Source organism: Dipodomys spectabilis, unplaced genomic scaffold (genome assembly GCF_019054845.1).
Source record: "Dipodomys spectabilis isolate Male_0828 unplaced genomic scaffold, ASM1905484v1 ptg000032l, whole genome shotgun sequence".
NCBI lineage: Eukaryota > Metazoa > Chordata > Mammalia > Rodentia > Heteromyidae > Dipodomys > Dipodomys spectabilis.
In genome coordinates, this window is record NW_024870709.1 from 3,754,224 (window position 1) to 3,767,760 (window position 13,537).

At 39.7% G+C, this 13,537-nt stretch overlaps 2 protein-coding genes across 4 annotated transcripts in view; one reads left to right on the forward strand and one right to left on the reverse strand.

Annotated features, from left to right (window-relative positions):
* The first annotated feature begins 6 nt into the window (after window positions 1-6).
* Window positions 7-6,940, forward strand: Atp5pf (ATP synthase peripheral stalk subunit F6). Of its 3 annotated transcripts, none has more exons than XM_042676724.1 (4): window positions 7-114; window positions 2,672-2,842; window positions 5,997-6,121; window positions 6,759-6,940. In XM_042676724.1, the coding sequence occupies exons 2-4, from the start codon at window positions 2,679-2,681 to the stop codon at window positions 6,794-6,796; spliced, it is 327 nt and encodes a 108-aa protein (XP_042532658.1). In that variant the 5' UTR covers window positions 7-114; window positions 2,672-2,678; the 3' UTR covers window positions 6,797-6,940. The 3 variants fall into 3 exon arrangements, with proteins under 3 accessions (XP_042532658.1, XP_042532659.1, XP_042532660.1); XM_042676725.1 differs by having other exon boundaries at window positions 50-135; XM_042676726.1 differs by lacking the exon at window positions 7-114 and adding an exon at window positions 150-163 and having other exon boundaries at window positions 2,663-2,842.
* Window positions 6,941-10,665: 3,725 nt separating this feature from the next.
* The window catches only part of Jam2 (junctional adhesion molecule 2), a 55,059-nt gene continuing 52,187 nt past the window's right edge, over window positions 10,666-13,537 (reverse strand). The window contains exon 10 of the mRNA XM_042677008.1: window positions 10,666-13,156. Coding sequence (XP_042532942.1) covers window positions 13,124-13,156 — 33 coding nt within the window. The 3' untranslated portion in view covers window positions 10,666-13,123. The remainder of the gene's footprint in view (window positions 13,157-13,537) is intronic.

The window sequence follows — 13,537 nt, forward strand, 5'->3', positions numbered from 1 at the left end:
AATGGAGGCCCACAATGCACTGCGCTGGCGGGTAGCCGCGCGGGGGCGGGGCCAGGGCCGGAAGTAGGACGGCGGTAGCGGTGCTAACTCTGGCGGCTCGGGACTGAGTGCGAGGTGACCGGGGAGGGTTGCTAGGTCAGCCCGGCCTCTGGGGACCAGAATCTGGGTTTCTCCGTAGGAGTTGGGCGGCCTCTCACCCCTACCCTACTGGGAGGAGAGGGCGGCCTTGTGTCCCTGGCACCTTCACGGCCTTGGCGCGCGGTCGCCGCTGACCTCGGCGCTTCTCGGCCTTGAAGTGGGCCTGGTTCCCAGTAGATGGGGGCCGCTGGCAGCCTCTGCGGAGGGCGCCCCCGGGGCGGCGGGTGGCGGCCTACCGGAGCGGGGCGCGGACCCGGGCACCCGGGTCTGCTGTCGGCCGGGGGCAGCTCAAGGTCAAGCGCTTAGCACAGGGTTTGCGGCCTCGCCTGCCCACGCTGGCAAGCGAGGGACGCTGGTGAGCGAGGCTTGGGGCGGGTGGCGTGTGCACTCGGAAGACGGGACGAGGGCCGTCGTCAGTGCTGAAAGTGCATATCCACCCCCCCCCCCCCCCCAAACACTTCGTTAGGCATCCTTGTGGGTTGACTTTAGACACAGCCAACCGTCTGACCCACTTGGGTAGCCAGCCCTCATTATAAACAGGACTCTGCCCCAGTGGACAAGACCTCTGTCGGACTGTATCCTTCTCTTAATAATTAATCCACCTTTTGGGGTCCAGTCCCTGACGTTAGCCCCTGATAGTACCTGAGCGAGGCATCTATCATCAGTGGTATTCATGACTGTTTGTATACTGACATGTGTCTTCTGCATGACGGGGCTTCACACAGAAGCAAAGGGTTTTTAGAATTTAAAGTATGCATATGTAGCTGTGTAAATATATATATGTATATATATACACACACACTATATGTATTTGTGTTGAATTCTTGGGTTACGTATTGAACCTCTAGGCCTCGGTTTCCTATGGGAGCGTTAATACATGACCTCTTAGAAGGTTATTTGTTGTTTGCTTGTAGTCTCTTCCCAAGCATTTTTCTCTGGTGCAGTTTAAGAGTGACATAGCAATTCTTTTAGTTTCCTCACATGCCTTGTTTTTCATCCTGTTCAGTAATTATCCCATGTGTGACTGCATGAGCACTTTGGGTAGTGTTTGTCAACATTGGCACTATTGTACTGTTGTGAGGAGTTGTTCACTTTTGATTAACATCCTCTAAGATATTTAGTGGCATCTCTGGTGTCAGGCCAAGAACTTTCAAACAATCAGACACTAACAAAAGTGTCCCAGAAGATTACCCCCTCCTAATACCTCTCAAACTCTGGGTAGAAAAGACCATTCCTCCCCTCTTTATGAACACTTTTGAAGAAATGCAGTCAAGTTAGCAGAAAAATGAAACTAAAAGGCGGCCCAGAAAATACAAATTAATTTTTTTTATTAAATCCAAGACATAAATTACTTTGTTGAGTTGCTAAAGAAGTTTCTAAAACCTTGGTCACAATTTCTCTTAGTACTATAGATGGGTGCAGTTTGTATTCTTCCACTGGTTCTATCTATTTAAGCTTGGTAGCAGTCTCTTGTCAGTGATGGTGGTGGCAGTGGTGGTAATGATTAAATACTCTGGGGATGGACATGGGAAGCATATTAGTATGTCAGATTTTACCTTTTAAGTTTCAGAAATGTTGCTAGGCTGTATGTCCAGCTGTGTATCTTCTATTGCCATTCCAGTTTAGGGCTTGATAAACCCTTTGGATTTATGAACTTAAGTACTAATTGTAGCAAAATTGTCTTCTAATTGTTTATGACTTGTTTATTCCCCCCCCCCCCCATCTAGAATTCTGTGCATGCATTTATTGCAATATGAAATACTTTTATCTTCAAGTCACCAAACTCAGGTCTCTAAAGGAATTATCCATTATTAAGTTGTTTTAACTTGAAAAAATATTTCACCTAATTATTTTAAAACTTGGATTTTAGTCTGATTATTTTTAAAACTTGTACTTCACTGATTAGAGTATATTGTTTAATCTTCTCTGTTATTGTAAGCCTCACTTCTGTGATTACTGTTTTCATTTATTATTTTGGTTGTTGATTTGGTTATGACAGTGTTCTTGAATGGCCAGAATACTGCAGTTGTAACAGGCAAAGCAGTTTCTCCCCGATAGGCCTATAAAATAGAAACTTCCAGCCTCATTATCTTGGCAGAAGCAACTATCTCCTCTCTTTGCCCAGCTCCCTTTTAACCTTTTGAGGGGTCAGGGAAGCCTGGCACTTTTGAAGAAATGGTCTTTTCCTGCTGGCAATGGGCAGGGTTCCAATGGCCTTGTCTCCTCTTTTCTCTGTCCACTTTAAATTCATAGAAGAGAAAAATTTCAGTTGTGTGCTTTCTTTTGGCTCTAACCCTAATGGAGCCTAAGGCTTGAATCATTCCTAATTGCTCTTAAGTCCCTAGGGCCTTAAAAGGGTTAAAAGCAAAGGACTTGTAAGCAGGAGTGAGATAGAGACTATGGTCACATAGAGTGCAATTTGATAGGATTTAGTTCCGTAGCAATTAGTAGAGTTAGATTTCTGCCATGATATATGTAGAGGTATGTTAAAGAAAGTACACTAATGTTCCTGTGCTGCCTCTCTGTACCTTAGAACCACCATGATTCTTCAGAGACTCTTCAGATTCTCCTCTGTCATTCGGTCAGCAGTCTCTGTCCACTTGCGGAGGAACATTGGTGTTACAGCCGTGGCATTTAATAAGGAACTTGATCCTATACAGAAACTCTTTGTGGACAAGATTAGAGAGTACAAAGCAAAGCGACAGTAAGTAAATAATTAAACCACAGTACAAATATATATATATATATATATGCATTATATATATATAATATATAATTATATATGTATTTATATATATATAATATATATGTGTATATATAATATACACACATATATATATATCAATTCAAGATACCAGTCCCAAACTGTATCTTCTTTGAGGAAGACATTCCATTAAATCAATTGTTACTTAAAATCTATTTTTATTATAATGTCATCATGAACTAAGTCATAACCTGATATGTAGACTCTTAGCATCATTTAGCAGCTATATTTGAGAAAATTAAGGTAGCCTAAGTTTATAAAATTAATTGTGATAAAACATCAGAGTACTCTCATTTTGTGCCCTCTGGTGACTTGACTTGGGTAATTACATAAAGGTAGTGATGATTTTTGTTTATTTTCTTTATTAAAGACTGATTTCCTACTTTGGGAATATTAGAGAACAAATAACTCTGAAGTGGCATGAAGGAAGCTGGGGAAGACAGAGTTATAAAATCCTGTCTTTTGGAGATAGGTGCTATTGTCCATCAAGTGCAAACTCCAAGTCTTAGGAAAAAGTGGTGTACATTTACTTCCATTCTCTTGTTTAGTTGTCTGCTGTGTATAAAGCACTAGACTTTTCGCTGTGGTGGACACACTTTTATGAATTGCAGATGATGAAAATCTGATAGAGGTGAAACACTTACATGCCAATACAGTATACAATAATTGGCAGTAGGTGCTAAGTGACAAGTTCAGTATTTTGAGAATTCCTAACTACTTCCTAGCTGTGCCATTTTGGAAGGCATCTTGGTAAAGTAATGTTTAATTGTGGCTTTGAAAACATTATTTGGGATCTTTTTTTTTTTTTTCTCAAGAATTTTATGAACAGCAGTAGATCATCTTCCCTGTGTAAAAAGAAAAAAAAATAATTTACTCACTGCTTATTTTGCTTGAGCTTGAAAGGTAGGACACTCATACCCAGGGTTCAACCCCAGGTTAAGACCCATTTGGGTTCGCGTAGGAGGAGAATGAATGTATTTTAGGATGGAAGAACAGTGTGAAAGCTAGAAAGCACAACATAGAAGTCTGTTTCCCTGGAATAGCAGGCATATGAGGAGTCCAATGAATGGTTTAGACAGATTCATCTTGATTATAGGAGTAAAGATACTATATGATATGTTTTAGTAGGAAATTGAAAGTGTTTAAAGCAGTATATATAAGGATATAATAATACTACTCTTAAGTGGGGAAAGTAGTTCAAATTGGTATTGTTGGAGTATTGCAATAAGAAGAAATAAAGAGACTCTGTGAAGATTGAATAATCAAAACATTCCTTAGTGATAACCTCTATAGAAAGAGGAATGTAAAAGTGACAGTGTTGAAACAGAACTGGTCTCAGTGACCTGGTAAAGAGCCTGAAGGAACATTAAAAAATTTTTTTAGAAAGCTGAGTGTAGTGACTAATGTCTAGAGTCTCAGCTACTCAGGGGGTAAAGATAGGTTTGTGGTTTGAGAACAGACCAAGCAAAATGTTACAAAGAACCCATCTTGACGAACAAGGTGGGTATTGTGGTGCATATCTGTAATCCCAGGTACATGGAAGGCAGAGGTAGTAGAATCTCAGTCTGATGCTGCCCTGAGCAAAAAAGCATGAGACCCTAGCTGAGAAAATAAAGGGAAAGGGCTCAGTGTACAGCTCAAGTGGTAAAGTACTTGTTGAGAAAGCACAAAGTTCTGAGTTCAAACCCTAGTACCATTGCTACTGCCGCCCCCCCCCCCCCCCAAAAAATAAAACAGACTTTTGAGACTTGATAGCTTACTAGTGTTACTACCTGTGAGGAGAAATAGTGAAGAGATTAAAATGTATTGCCTTACCTTGTACTTTATTTTATTTTTATTTTTGTCGGTCGTGGGGCTTGAACTCTGGGCCTGGGCGCTGTCCCTCAACTCTTCAGCTCAAGGCGAGCGCTCTACCACTTGAGCTACAGCGCCACTTCCGGTTTTCTGGTAGTTTATTGGAGATAGGAGTCTCACGGTCTCTCCTGCCAGGGCTGGCTTTGAACCGCGATCCTCAGATCTCAGCCTCCTGAGTAGCTAGGATTACAGGCGTGAGCCACCAGCGCCCAGCTTTCCTTGTACTTTATTATATACAAATATTAGAACATTTTATATAAGAAAACTAATGTTGGAATTTTAGAAAGTATCCTGTTTAGTAAGTGTGTATACAACTTTTTAGGAAATTTGTCCTCTGCACACAGATGTTATAAATGTCTCTGTGTTAAGGCTGTTTGTATTGTAACTTGTCTTACAAGCACTTAACTAAACAATCTAAGGAGTGTGAAATTTTACCTTATAAGTCTAGCCAAAGAGTCTTTCCTCAACTTGAGTAGCTTTCTGTTAAGCCATATGTCACACATATGAGTGCTGTGTACACCCACTGGTAAAGCATGTGTTTGGAACATAATGATTTAATTCTCTTAAACATAGGTAAGGATCATTTTGCTTATGAATTTTTGCAAAATTGCTGAGAGTTTGAAATAATTTACTTCTTTTGATAGGTCCCTATTCTAGGGACTTTGAATTACCAGGATTTTTATTTTTATATTTAAAAAATAATTTGCTGTTGAGGATAGAACCCAGGACTTCACACATGCTGAGCATGTGCTGCTCTGTCACTGAGTTCTTAACTCCCACCCTAATACCTTTTAAGAGTCATTTAGTGATGGCTGATTTAAAGTAGGTGATAAGAATGGATAGCATTTACTAGTCCTAACTATGTTAATTGTCTTTAATTCTCTTAAGATCTCTGCTTGATAGAACCTTTATTTTTAGATATAGAAAGTAAAGTTTAAGGGTGATTCTTGCCTTGCCATGATCTATGAATTTGCTAAATGGCACAGCTGACATTCCAAAGGAACTCATCTTTGAGTCTTTAATGTTAGAGATTTCCTTGAAATTAACCCATTGGTATGAAATCATGTGCTGATATAGTGTGGCTTGAAGTTCAAGTGCACAGACTTGTTCTCTTATTTTAAAAAGTCAACTTTTCCCAACATGAGTAATTTAAAAAATTTAGTGAAACTTGATAGTGAAGAGAGATATGGCTTTTTGAAACTAGTGTATAACAGTTTTTATTTGCTCATTTGCACAATAGGTCATCTCAAGGACCTGTTGATACTGGCCCAGAGTATCAGCAAGAGCTGGAGAGAGAGATTTTTAAACTTCAACAAATGTATGGGAAAGGAGACATGACAACGTTCCCCACCTTCAAATTTGAAGGTAAGTCTCTAATCACAGATTTTTTTCTGTAGGGTATTATTTTAGATGGAGGATATTAATTTTTTGTGTGTATAGTGTGATGGTGCTAAGGATGAAACCTAGGGCTTTGAGGATAGTAGGCAAACTTACCAGTGAGCCAAACTTAATATTCTTTTTTGATTTTTGAGGCTTAAATAACAGGTACATGTAAATTCATTGGGACTATGACATGTACATGGGAAGATCTCAGAATATTGATTGCCATTAGCATAGGAGACTGTATGACATACAAATTAAATGATGGGAATCTGATTTCTTAACTGCTCGATCTCAAATCTTGACAGGGTTCACTTACTAGCTATGTGATCTTGGACAGTTCACTGGCACCTATTTCCTCATCTGGCATTTGGGGCAAATTAGAGTTATCTTTTTCCATAAGGCACTTGTAGTTAAATGGCATAGGATACTTGACACTAATTAATAGAGAAGCTTGCTCAGGGAAACTGTGGAATAAATAGCAATTTTTGTGTTTCTGTATAGATTTTTAAAAACACGTGTTCACTGAGAAATGAGAAGATTGATCAATTAAGTTTTTAAGCATTCTAGCTAATCCATTTGTTGCAGTCTGGCTAACTTTAAACCTTTTTATTCTTCTCAGATCCCAAATTTGAAGTCTTGGAAAAACCCTCATCCTAAAGAAATAACATGAAGTGAATCTGGTAACTTGTCATGGATTTGTTGTATAACTACTTAGAAATATAATAAACATACGCTTCACAACTGTCAAATGCTCTATTAAATTCAGATTACAAATAAATTGGTAATATTGCCCATATGTTGGAATGTAGTAAATCCTGTTGTAGGATTCTTCCATTTGGGTATAATGCAGCAGGCCATGTGGATAAATTGGATACTGCTTACCCATAGTCCAGTCAGACTCTTCTCAATATGCGGGGATCGCTTTAGTAATACAGACATAGTGTCCTCAGAAAGATAATGCTATGAAAGCATGTTAGATTTTTTTCTCCCAGAATATGAAGAAATGGTTTATAAATCCTTTGTTATACCTTTCTTAGGGAACTCAGCATCATTTTTAATATTGTGTCTTCTCTACTGTAAGCCCAGGTCCCTTGTCTTCACTTGCAGATCATAGCCTATTATTGTTCAGTATGGACTAAGGAGGAAGAACTAGCAGCAGACTGAGAAGAGAGTTCTGTAAAAGAACATACTTTAAACAATCCAACTAAGCCTGGCACTGGTGGCTCACTCCTGTAATCTTAAGCTACTTAGCATGCTGAGAAGTATAGATCAAGGTTCGAAGGTAGCCTTGCCAGAAATGTTCCCATGAGAGTCTTATTTTTCACTAACTATCCAAAAACCAGAAGTGGTGCTGTGGCTCAAGTGGTAAAGTGCTAGCCTTGAGCACAAAGAGGCTCAAAATTTCAGTAACTGTACATGCCTCTCAATTAGCTAAAAAATACTTTTAAGGGAAAAACAGCCATGCCATTTTACACCTGACAATATGGCATGTCAGTGCATATAAGTCTTTAACCTTTGGTTAACATAGAGGATAATACTGTTCATAACATCGACAAAACTATTATAAAATTAGGACAGATTAGTTCTCTTCTGTCTCATGGTCTTTTCTCCATCTCTCCTCTCATTCCTTCCCATCCTTAATCCATACATAAATATTTAAGCTTATATGCGATAGGATAAAGGGCACCAGGGGAGTGTTGAGCTGAATAATTTCAGAGTAGTACTCTCTCTTCATGAATAGTGAACAGTATTCTTTAGAAAATGGCATATTTGCTGGAAACAGTGGTTCACACTTGTAATTCTGCCACTCAGAAGCCTGAGGTAGGACTTGTTGCAGTTCAAGGCCAGCCCAGGCAAAATATTTGTAAGAAACCATTACTAAACTTATAAAAATCTGGGCACAGTGGTTTATACACGTCATCTCAGTTGTGTGAGACATGCAAATAGAAGTATGGCATTAGCCAGGCCAAGAAAAACGCAAAATCCTACTGGGAAAAAACAACTAAATCTTACAATTACAAGAATTAGTATTCTAGATAGAATAAATGTAAGTAAATCTGTAAAAGAGAGTTGGGTATGTGGACATTGAATGGAGAGTGTGTGAAAATGAAATGTCCCACTGTGGCATTTAGATAGGAGAGAAAGGAAAGATGAAGGTATTATAGGACAAATGGATGGGCTGGAGATGACTGAGAACAAAGGGCAAGTATGAGAACAATAAAATTTGAAAGAAAGGAATTTTTAAAAATTTTGTTGTAAACACAACTATGTTTATTGTAGCATTATTTACCATAGCTAAGATCTGGAACCAACCCAGATGCCCTTCAGTAGATGAATGGATCAAGAAAATGTGGTATATATACACAATGGAATTCTATGCCTCCATCAGAAAGAATGATATTGCCCCATTTGTTAGGAAATGGAAAGACTTGGAAAAAATTAAGTGAAGTAAGCCAAGCCCAAAGAAACATAGGTCCCATGATTTCCCTTATTTGCAATATCTAGTATATGTATGAGTCAAGCAGAAAAGGTCAGATAAGGTGATGTTAGGAAAATGAACCCTAAGATATGTATTTTTTTTTTCTTTCATGCATTTGTTTCTAACGCAATTATAAGATTATTTCTTTGTTGCTTTGTATGTCCCTCTCCCACAGTATAACCCCTGCTTTCACTGTATTTGATGTCCATATAATTTGTGGAGGGGAAGGGGAAAAACAAGTTGTTTAAATAAGAATACAGGTGGACCTTTTGCAACAATGAGAAGTACAAGTTGTCATGTTGAAAACAAACTTCAAACTTTACAACTTGGGGCGGGGAGGGAGGATGGGAAGGGTAAACAAAGGAGGAGGCTACAATGCTTGATAAGAAATGTACTCACTATCTTGCCCATGTAATTGTAACCCCTCTGTACAGTATTTTCACAATAAAAAAAAATTTTTTGTAAAGATGCTGTACAGAGAGGATAGAATTATATCAGTAAGGTAATGAGTATATTTCTTGCTGAACATTGTTACCCCCTCCTAAGGGGGGAAGAAAAAAGGCCTGAAGGCCTACAAAACATACTGGATCAGCTGGACCTGGGTCTATGAAGATGCTAACTTCACGTCTTAAAACTTTCCAAGTCATTGTGAGTCTGTCTGTTTTGTGGTCTATAAATTTTTTTTTTTCCAAGAATGACAGTTTTGTTTTGTTTTGTTTTTGTCAGTTGTGGGGCTTAAATTTGGTGCCTGGATGCTGTCCCTGAGCTCTTTTGCTCAAGGCACTTTGAGCCATGGTGCCACCTCGAGTTTTCTGGTGGTTAGTTGGAGATAAAGAGTCTCATAGACTTTCCTGCCTGGGTTGGCTTTGAACCGTGATCCTCAGATCTCAGCCTCCTGAGTAGCTAGGATTACAGGTGTGAGCCACCAGTGCCCAGCTAAGAATGAAATTTTATACACCTTCACATCCATCCACTACCACCTCAGTTTGACATGTATAAACTGTTCAGTGGTTTCTTTGTCTAGTTCTGTGGTCACCCCTGTAATCCCAGTGCCAGGGAGGCAGAGGCAGGAGGATTATGAGTTCCATGTCAGGCGGGGCTGCATAGTGACACAATGTCTTTAAAAAAGAAATCCTGGGGCTGGGAAGATGGCTCAGTGGTAGAGCGCTTGCCTTGCATGCATGAGGCCCTGGGTTTGATTCCTCAGCACCACATAAGCAAAAAGAAAAAAGCTGGAAGTGGCGCTGTGGCTCAAGTGGTAGAGTGCTAGCCTTGAGCTGAAGAGCTGAGGGACAGCGCCCAGACCTAGAGTTCAGGCCCCACGACCAGACCCTCCCCCCCCAAAAAAAAAAAAAATCCTTTTTATTTTCAGAACTATTTATTTTGGTCAACAGTTGAGAAGTTGGCAGATATCCAAACTTTGAGATGATGAGATTCTAATCTGAAACTACTAAAGAACTAGCCTTGTAGCTGCAGATGGTAGAGGGTGCAGATTCCTGGGTTTTACTGAACAAGATGTGGGTGATTCTTCCCCTGAACTATTAAATAGGACTAAAAAGTTCGGCTGTTTTATTAATATATGATCAAACAAATCCAACTGTAGGATGAAGGAAGTTCTTTGTAATGTATTAAAAAAAATCAATCATTCCAGATTTAGTTGGACTAAATCCCTCAACTAAAAATAAATCTTGATATAACAGCAACAGTATTAAAACCTCCTTATTAAAAAAGGGGGGGGGCATGATGTAATATGCCCGTAATTCTAGCACTAGGGATACTGAGGCAGGAAGGATCATGACTTCAAGGCTAGCCTGAGCTGGAGAAAAAAAAATGAAAATATTGCTAAGGATTCTAGAGTCCTGATATGTTACAAACACAAAACCAAACTGCACCAAGAACTATTGGGATTTTTACCCAATTATTAGTATACAAGTCTCTCAAATCAAGAACAAATGAAAAGACTGGACACCAATTATCCACAGAGAAAACTTTAATCAGAAAGTTACTGTGCATGGTACATCCTTGCTGGAGATGAAAGCATTCTTTACAGGATGGTCTTCGCTTAGTTGCATACAATATTTTAAGATAATGTATAATACAGATTTGGGGCAAAGGCAGTGTTAGGTGTTTACACTGAATATAATGAATTCTGTAGTCTTTGATGGCTTAAAAGAGTTTCTTCTATCAGTGAAGTTAAGGCACTATATACTCTTGATTTCACAGTAAGAATTTGTGTCCTTTATATTGAAGTGGCTAAGCCAGTGATGGTGTGTCTAAAGATGCATTTTTGGTGGTCATAAATCCCCTTGCACTTCACAATATGAGATGAAGCATTCCTTAAACCAAAGCACATCTTTGTGTTAAAGCATAGGCAACATATAGCCTGACTTCTTCCAAGGTGGAAAACTTACGTGTGAGGGCTAACTCCTATTCCCAGAGAACTGGAATACAGACCCACTCTGGTCTTCTTTGTTGTCCACTGCTGTTTTGATGGGACAATGACAGTTGAGTGGCCGCAGCAGGATCCATGTGGGTTAAAAGACCTACTATCTTGCCCTTTCTAGAAATGATTTGTTGCAAGGTGTGGGACCTCATAGCTAATCCCAGTTACTGGGGAGCTGGCAATTGTAGGCCTCGTGGTTTGAGACCAACCTGGGCAAAAAGTTAGTATCTGAACCACGGTGGTGTGTACCTGTGTTTCCAGCTACAAGGGAAGCTGAATGCCATCCCAGGCTAGTCTCCAGTCAAAAGCAAAACTTTCCCTCCAAAAAATAAGTTTGCATGTGGTTCAAGTGGTAGAGTGTATGCCTAGCAAGTGCACAAGCTTTGGGTTTAAACCCAGAATCACCAAAAGAAAAACATTTGCTGACCCCTCACTAATGGGATGATAATTTGCTTTTGGGGACAGCCATATCACAGAAGCTAGCCTGCCAGGAATGAGAGGTGAGTCTGATGCCATAGATAAGACAAAGGGGAGCAAGTTGATAACAGGCATCCACCCAGTGAGCTGGGGGCTAGGCACTGAGTGTGCCAACCATTTGCTCAGGAATTAGGGAGATTGGTATTGACTACTGAGTAGAAAGCAGATTCCTTTGAAAGCAACTTGTCTATGTTCAGACTTTGCAAAGGTAGAGCTGTACTATGGCCATTTATTCTTTTGGGGGGCGTGCCGGTCCTGGGGCTTGAACTCAGGATCTGGGCACTGATCCCGGAGTTTTACTCAAGGCTAGCACTCTCCCACCTGAACCACAGCTCTACTGCCAGATTTTTGGTGGTTGAATGGAAGTAAGAATATCATGCACTTCCCTGTCTGGTGGGCTTTGAACCATGATCCTCAGATCTCAGCTTCCAGAGTAGTAGGGATTATAGGCGTGAGCCACCAGCACCTGGCAAGTAAGTGGTCTTTTTATCCAGATTTGTCCAGAAGAACATGACAAGCACTAGCTTATATTTTATCTTTAATAAGAGTCAAATAATCCATTCTAAAAGCTGAAACTTTATAACAGGCTATTTCTTTTCCATAGAAGATCAGACCATTTTTTATTTCACCCATAGTATCTTATTTGCCTTCTCTGTATCAAGATGTAGTTGCACATTCTTGCTTTGTTATATGCAGAACTGGCAACCTCCTGGCTCTTTAATGGTGAGGGGCTTGACCCAGCTGAGAATTTAATTGCACAGCTGTGAAACTATTGCAGGCAGGGAAAGGTAGCTGCTTAATTGTATAGGCTCTAGTGACAAGCTGTAATGGTCAGGCATTGGAGTCTTTTCAAAGGAGTTTCAGAGAATAGAAATGGCAGCAATAGCAGTCACCAATGAGGCCACTATGGTTTGTGTTTGACTCAGATTTTTGTCATCAGTGACACACCAGGTGAGTGCTACATTGTATGCCTGAGTTCTGGCCTTTAGCTATTTCTCTTTGTGTTTGGTTCTCAGAAAGGAAAGTAAACACAAAGTGTACATCCCTGATTATAAGACCCAGTGCTGTGGCCCGCCTTGAATGGATTTGCTAGTGATAAATGAACAGTGTAACAAGGATTATATTTGGGGACAAAAGAGGATTCTGGTAGGAACAAGACCAGAGATTCCTTTTGCATCTGTCACAGAGCATTTTTTGAACACCCTGAAATCAGACTTGCACAGAAGATGTGTGCAGTTTTACTTGCACTCTGTGGATTAGCTTCACAGTCAAGATGATTTATTATGATAACTTTCTTCAGAAGTTAAGACATTTGTTAGCATTTCACAAAACGCAGAGTGTAACAGTATTTTGATTCTCTAGTTCGATCGGACAAAGGAAGCCAGGTTGTATTTTAGACAATGACATTTTTTTTCTCACAAAAATAACAATTTCAGGTGAGCTAGAGGTTATCAAAGTTGTAAGGAGGTTCCAAGTTCATTTCCTAGCCCTCCTCTTCACAAATGTAAGTCAAAGCAGAGGCTTATAATACTTTAATAACTTGAATAACAACTGTGGTTTTGGTGTATCTCAAAACTGGGTTCTTTTAAATTATGAAGGATTTTGTGTGTTTGAAATCCTAGGAAAAGAAAGAAAAAGCAAGTTGAATGATGTAAATTCATGTTTAAAGAAATACACATACATCTGTTGAGAGTCAAACTATATTCACTGTAGGAACGAGCATAAGTCTAAAGAGGTTGAACCTTACAGGGAATTAAGCAAGTAAATTTTAGAAAACAAGATACTTGCAACTTTGCTGAGAGAGGAAAGAAATGAGAGGGATATAAGAGCAAGAGAAATCTTTGTTATGAGCAGGATATAAGCCGCGTGCAGGGTAGCACACGTGTCAGCTTCCCATCCACCAACAGGGAATAATATGGCTCAAAGTTGTCAGGCTGAGTAACTCTGATGTAGGATAAACAGAATTGAGATTAGCTCAGAAGTATTAGGGCAACTGAAA

Excerpts from the sequence above, each read along its gene's own strand:
- Atp5pf (XM_042676724.1), top strand. The coding sequence starts at position 2,679 with ATGATTCTTCAGAGACTCTTCAGATTCTCCTCTGTCATTCGGTCAGCA. Across the intron at positions 2,843-5,996 it reads GAGTACAAAGCAAAGCGACA|GTCATCTCAAGGACCTGTTG; the intron begins GTAAGTAAATAA and ends TTTGCACAATAG. Across the intron at positions 6,122-6,758 it reads CCCCACCTTCAAATTTGAAG|ATCCCAAATTTGAAGTCTTG; the intron begins GTAAGTCTCTAA and ends TATTCTTCTCAG.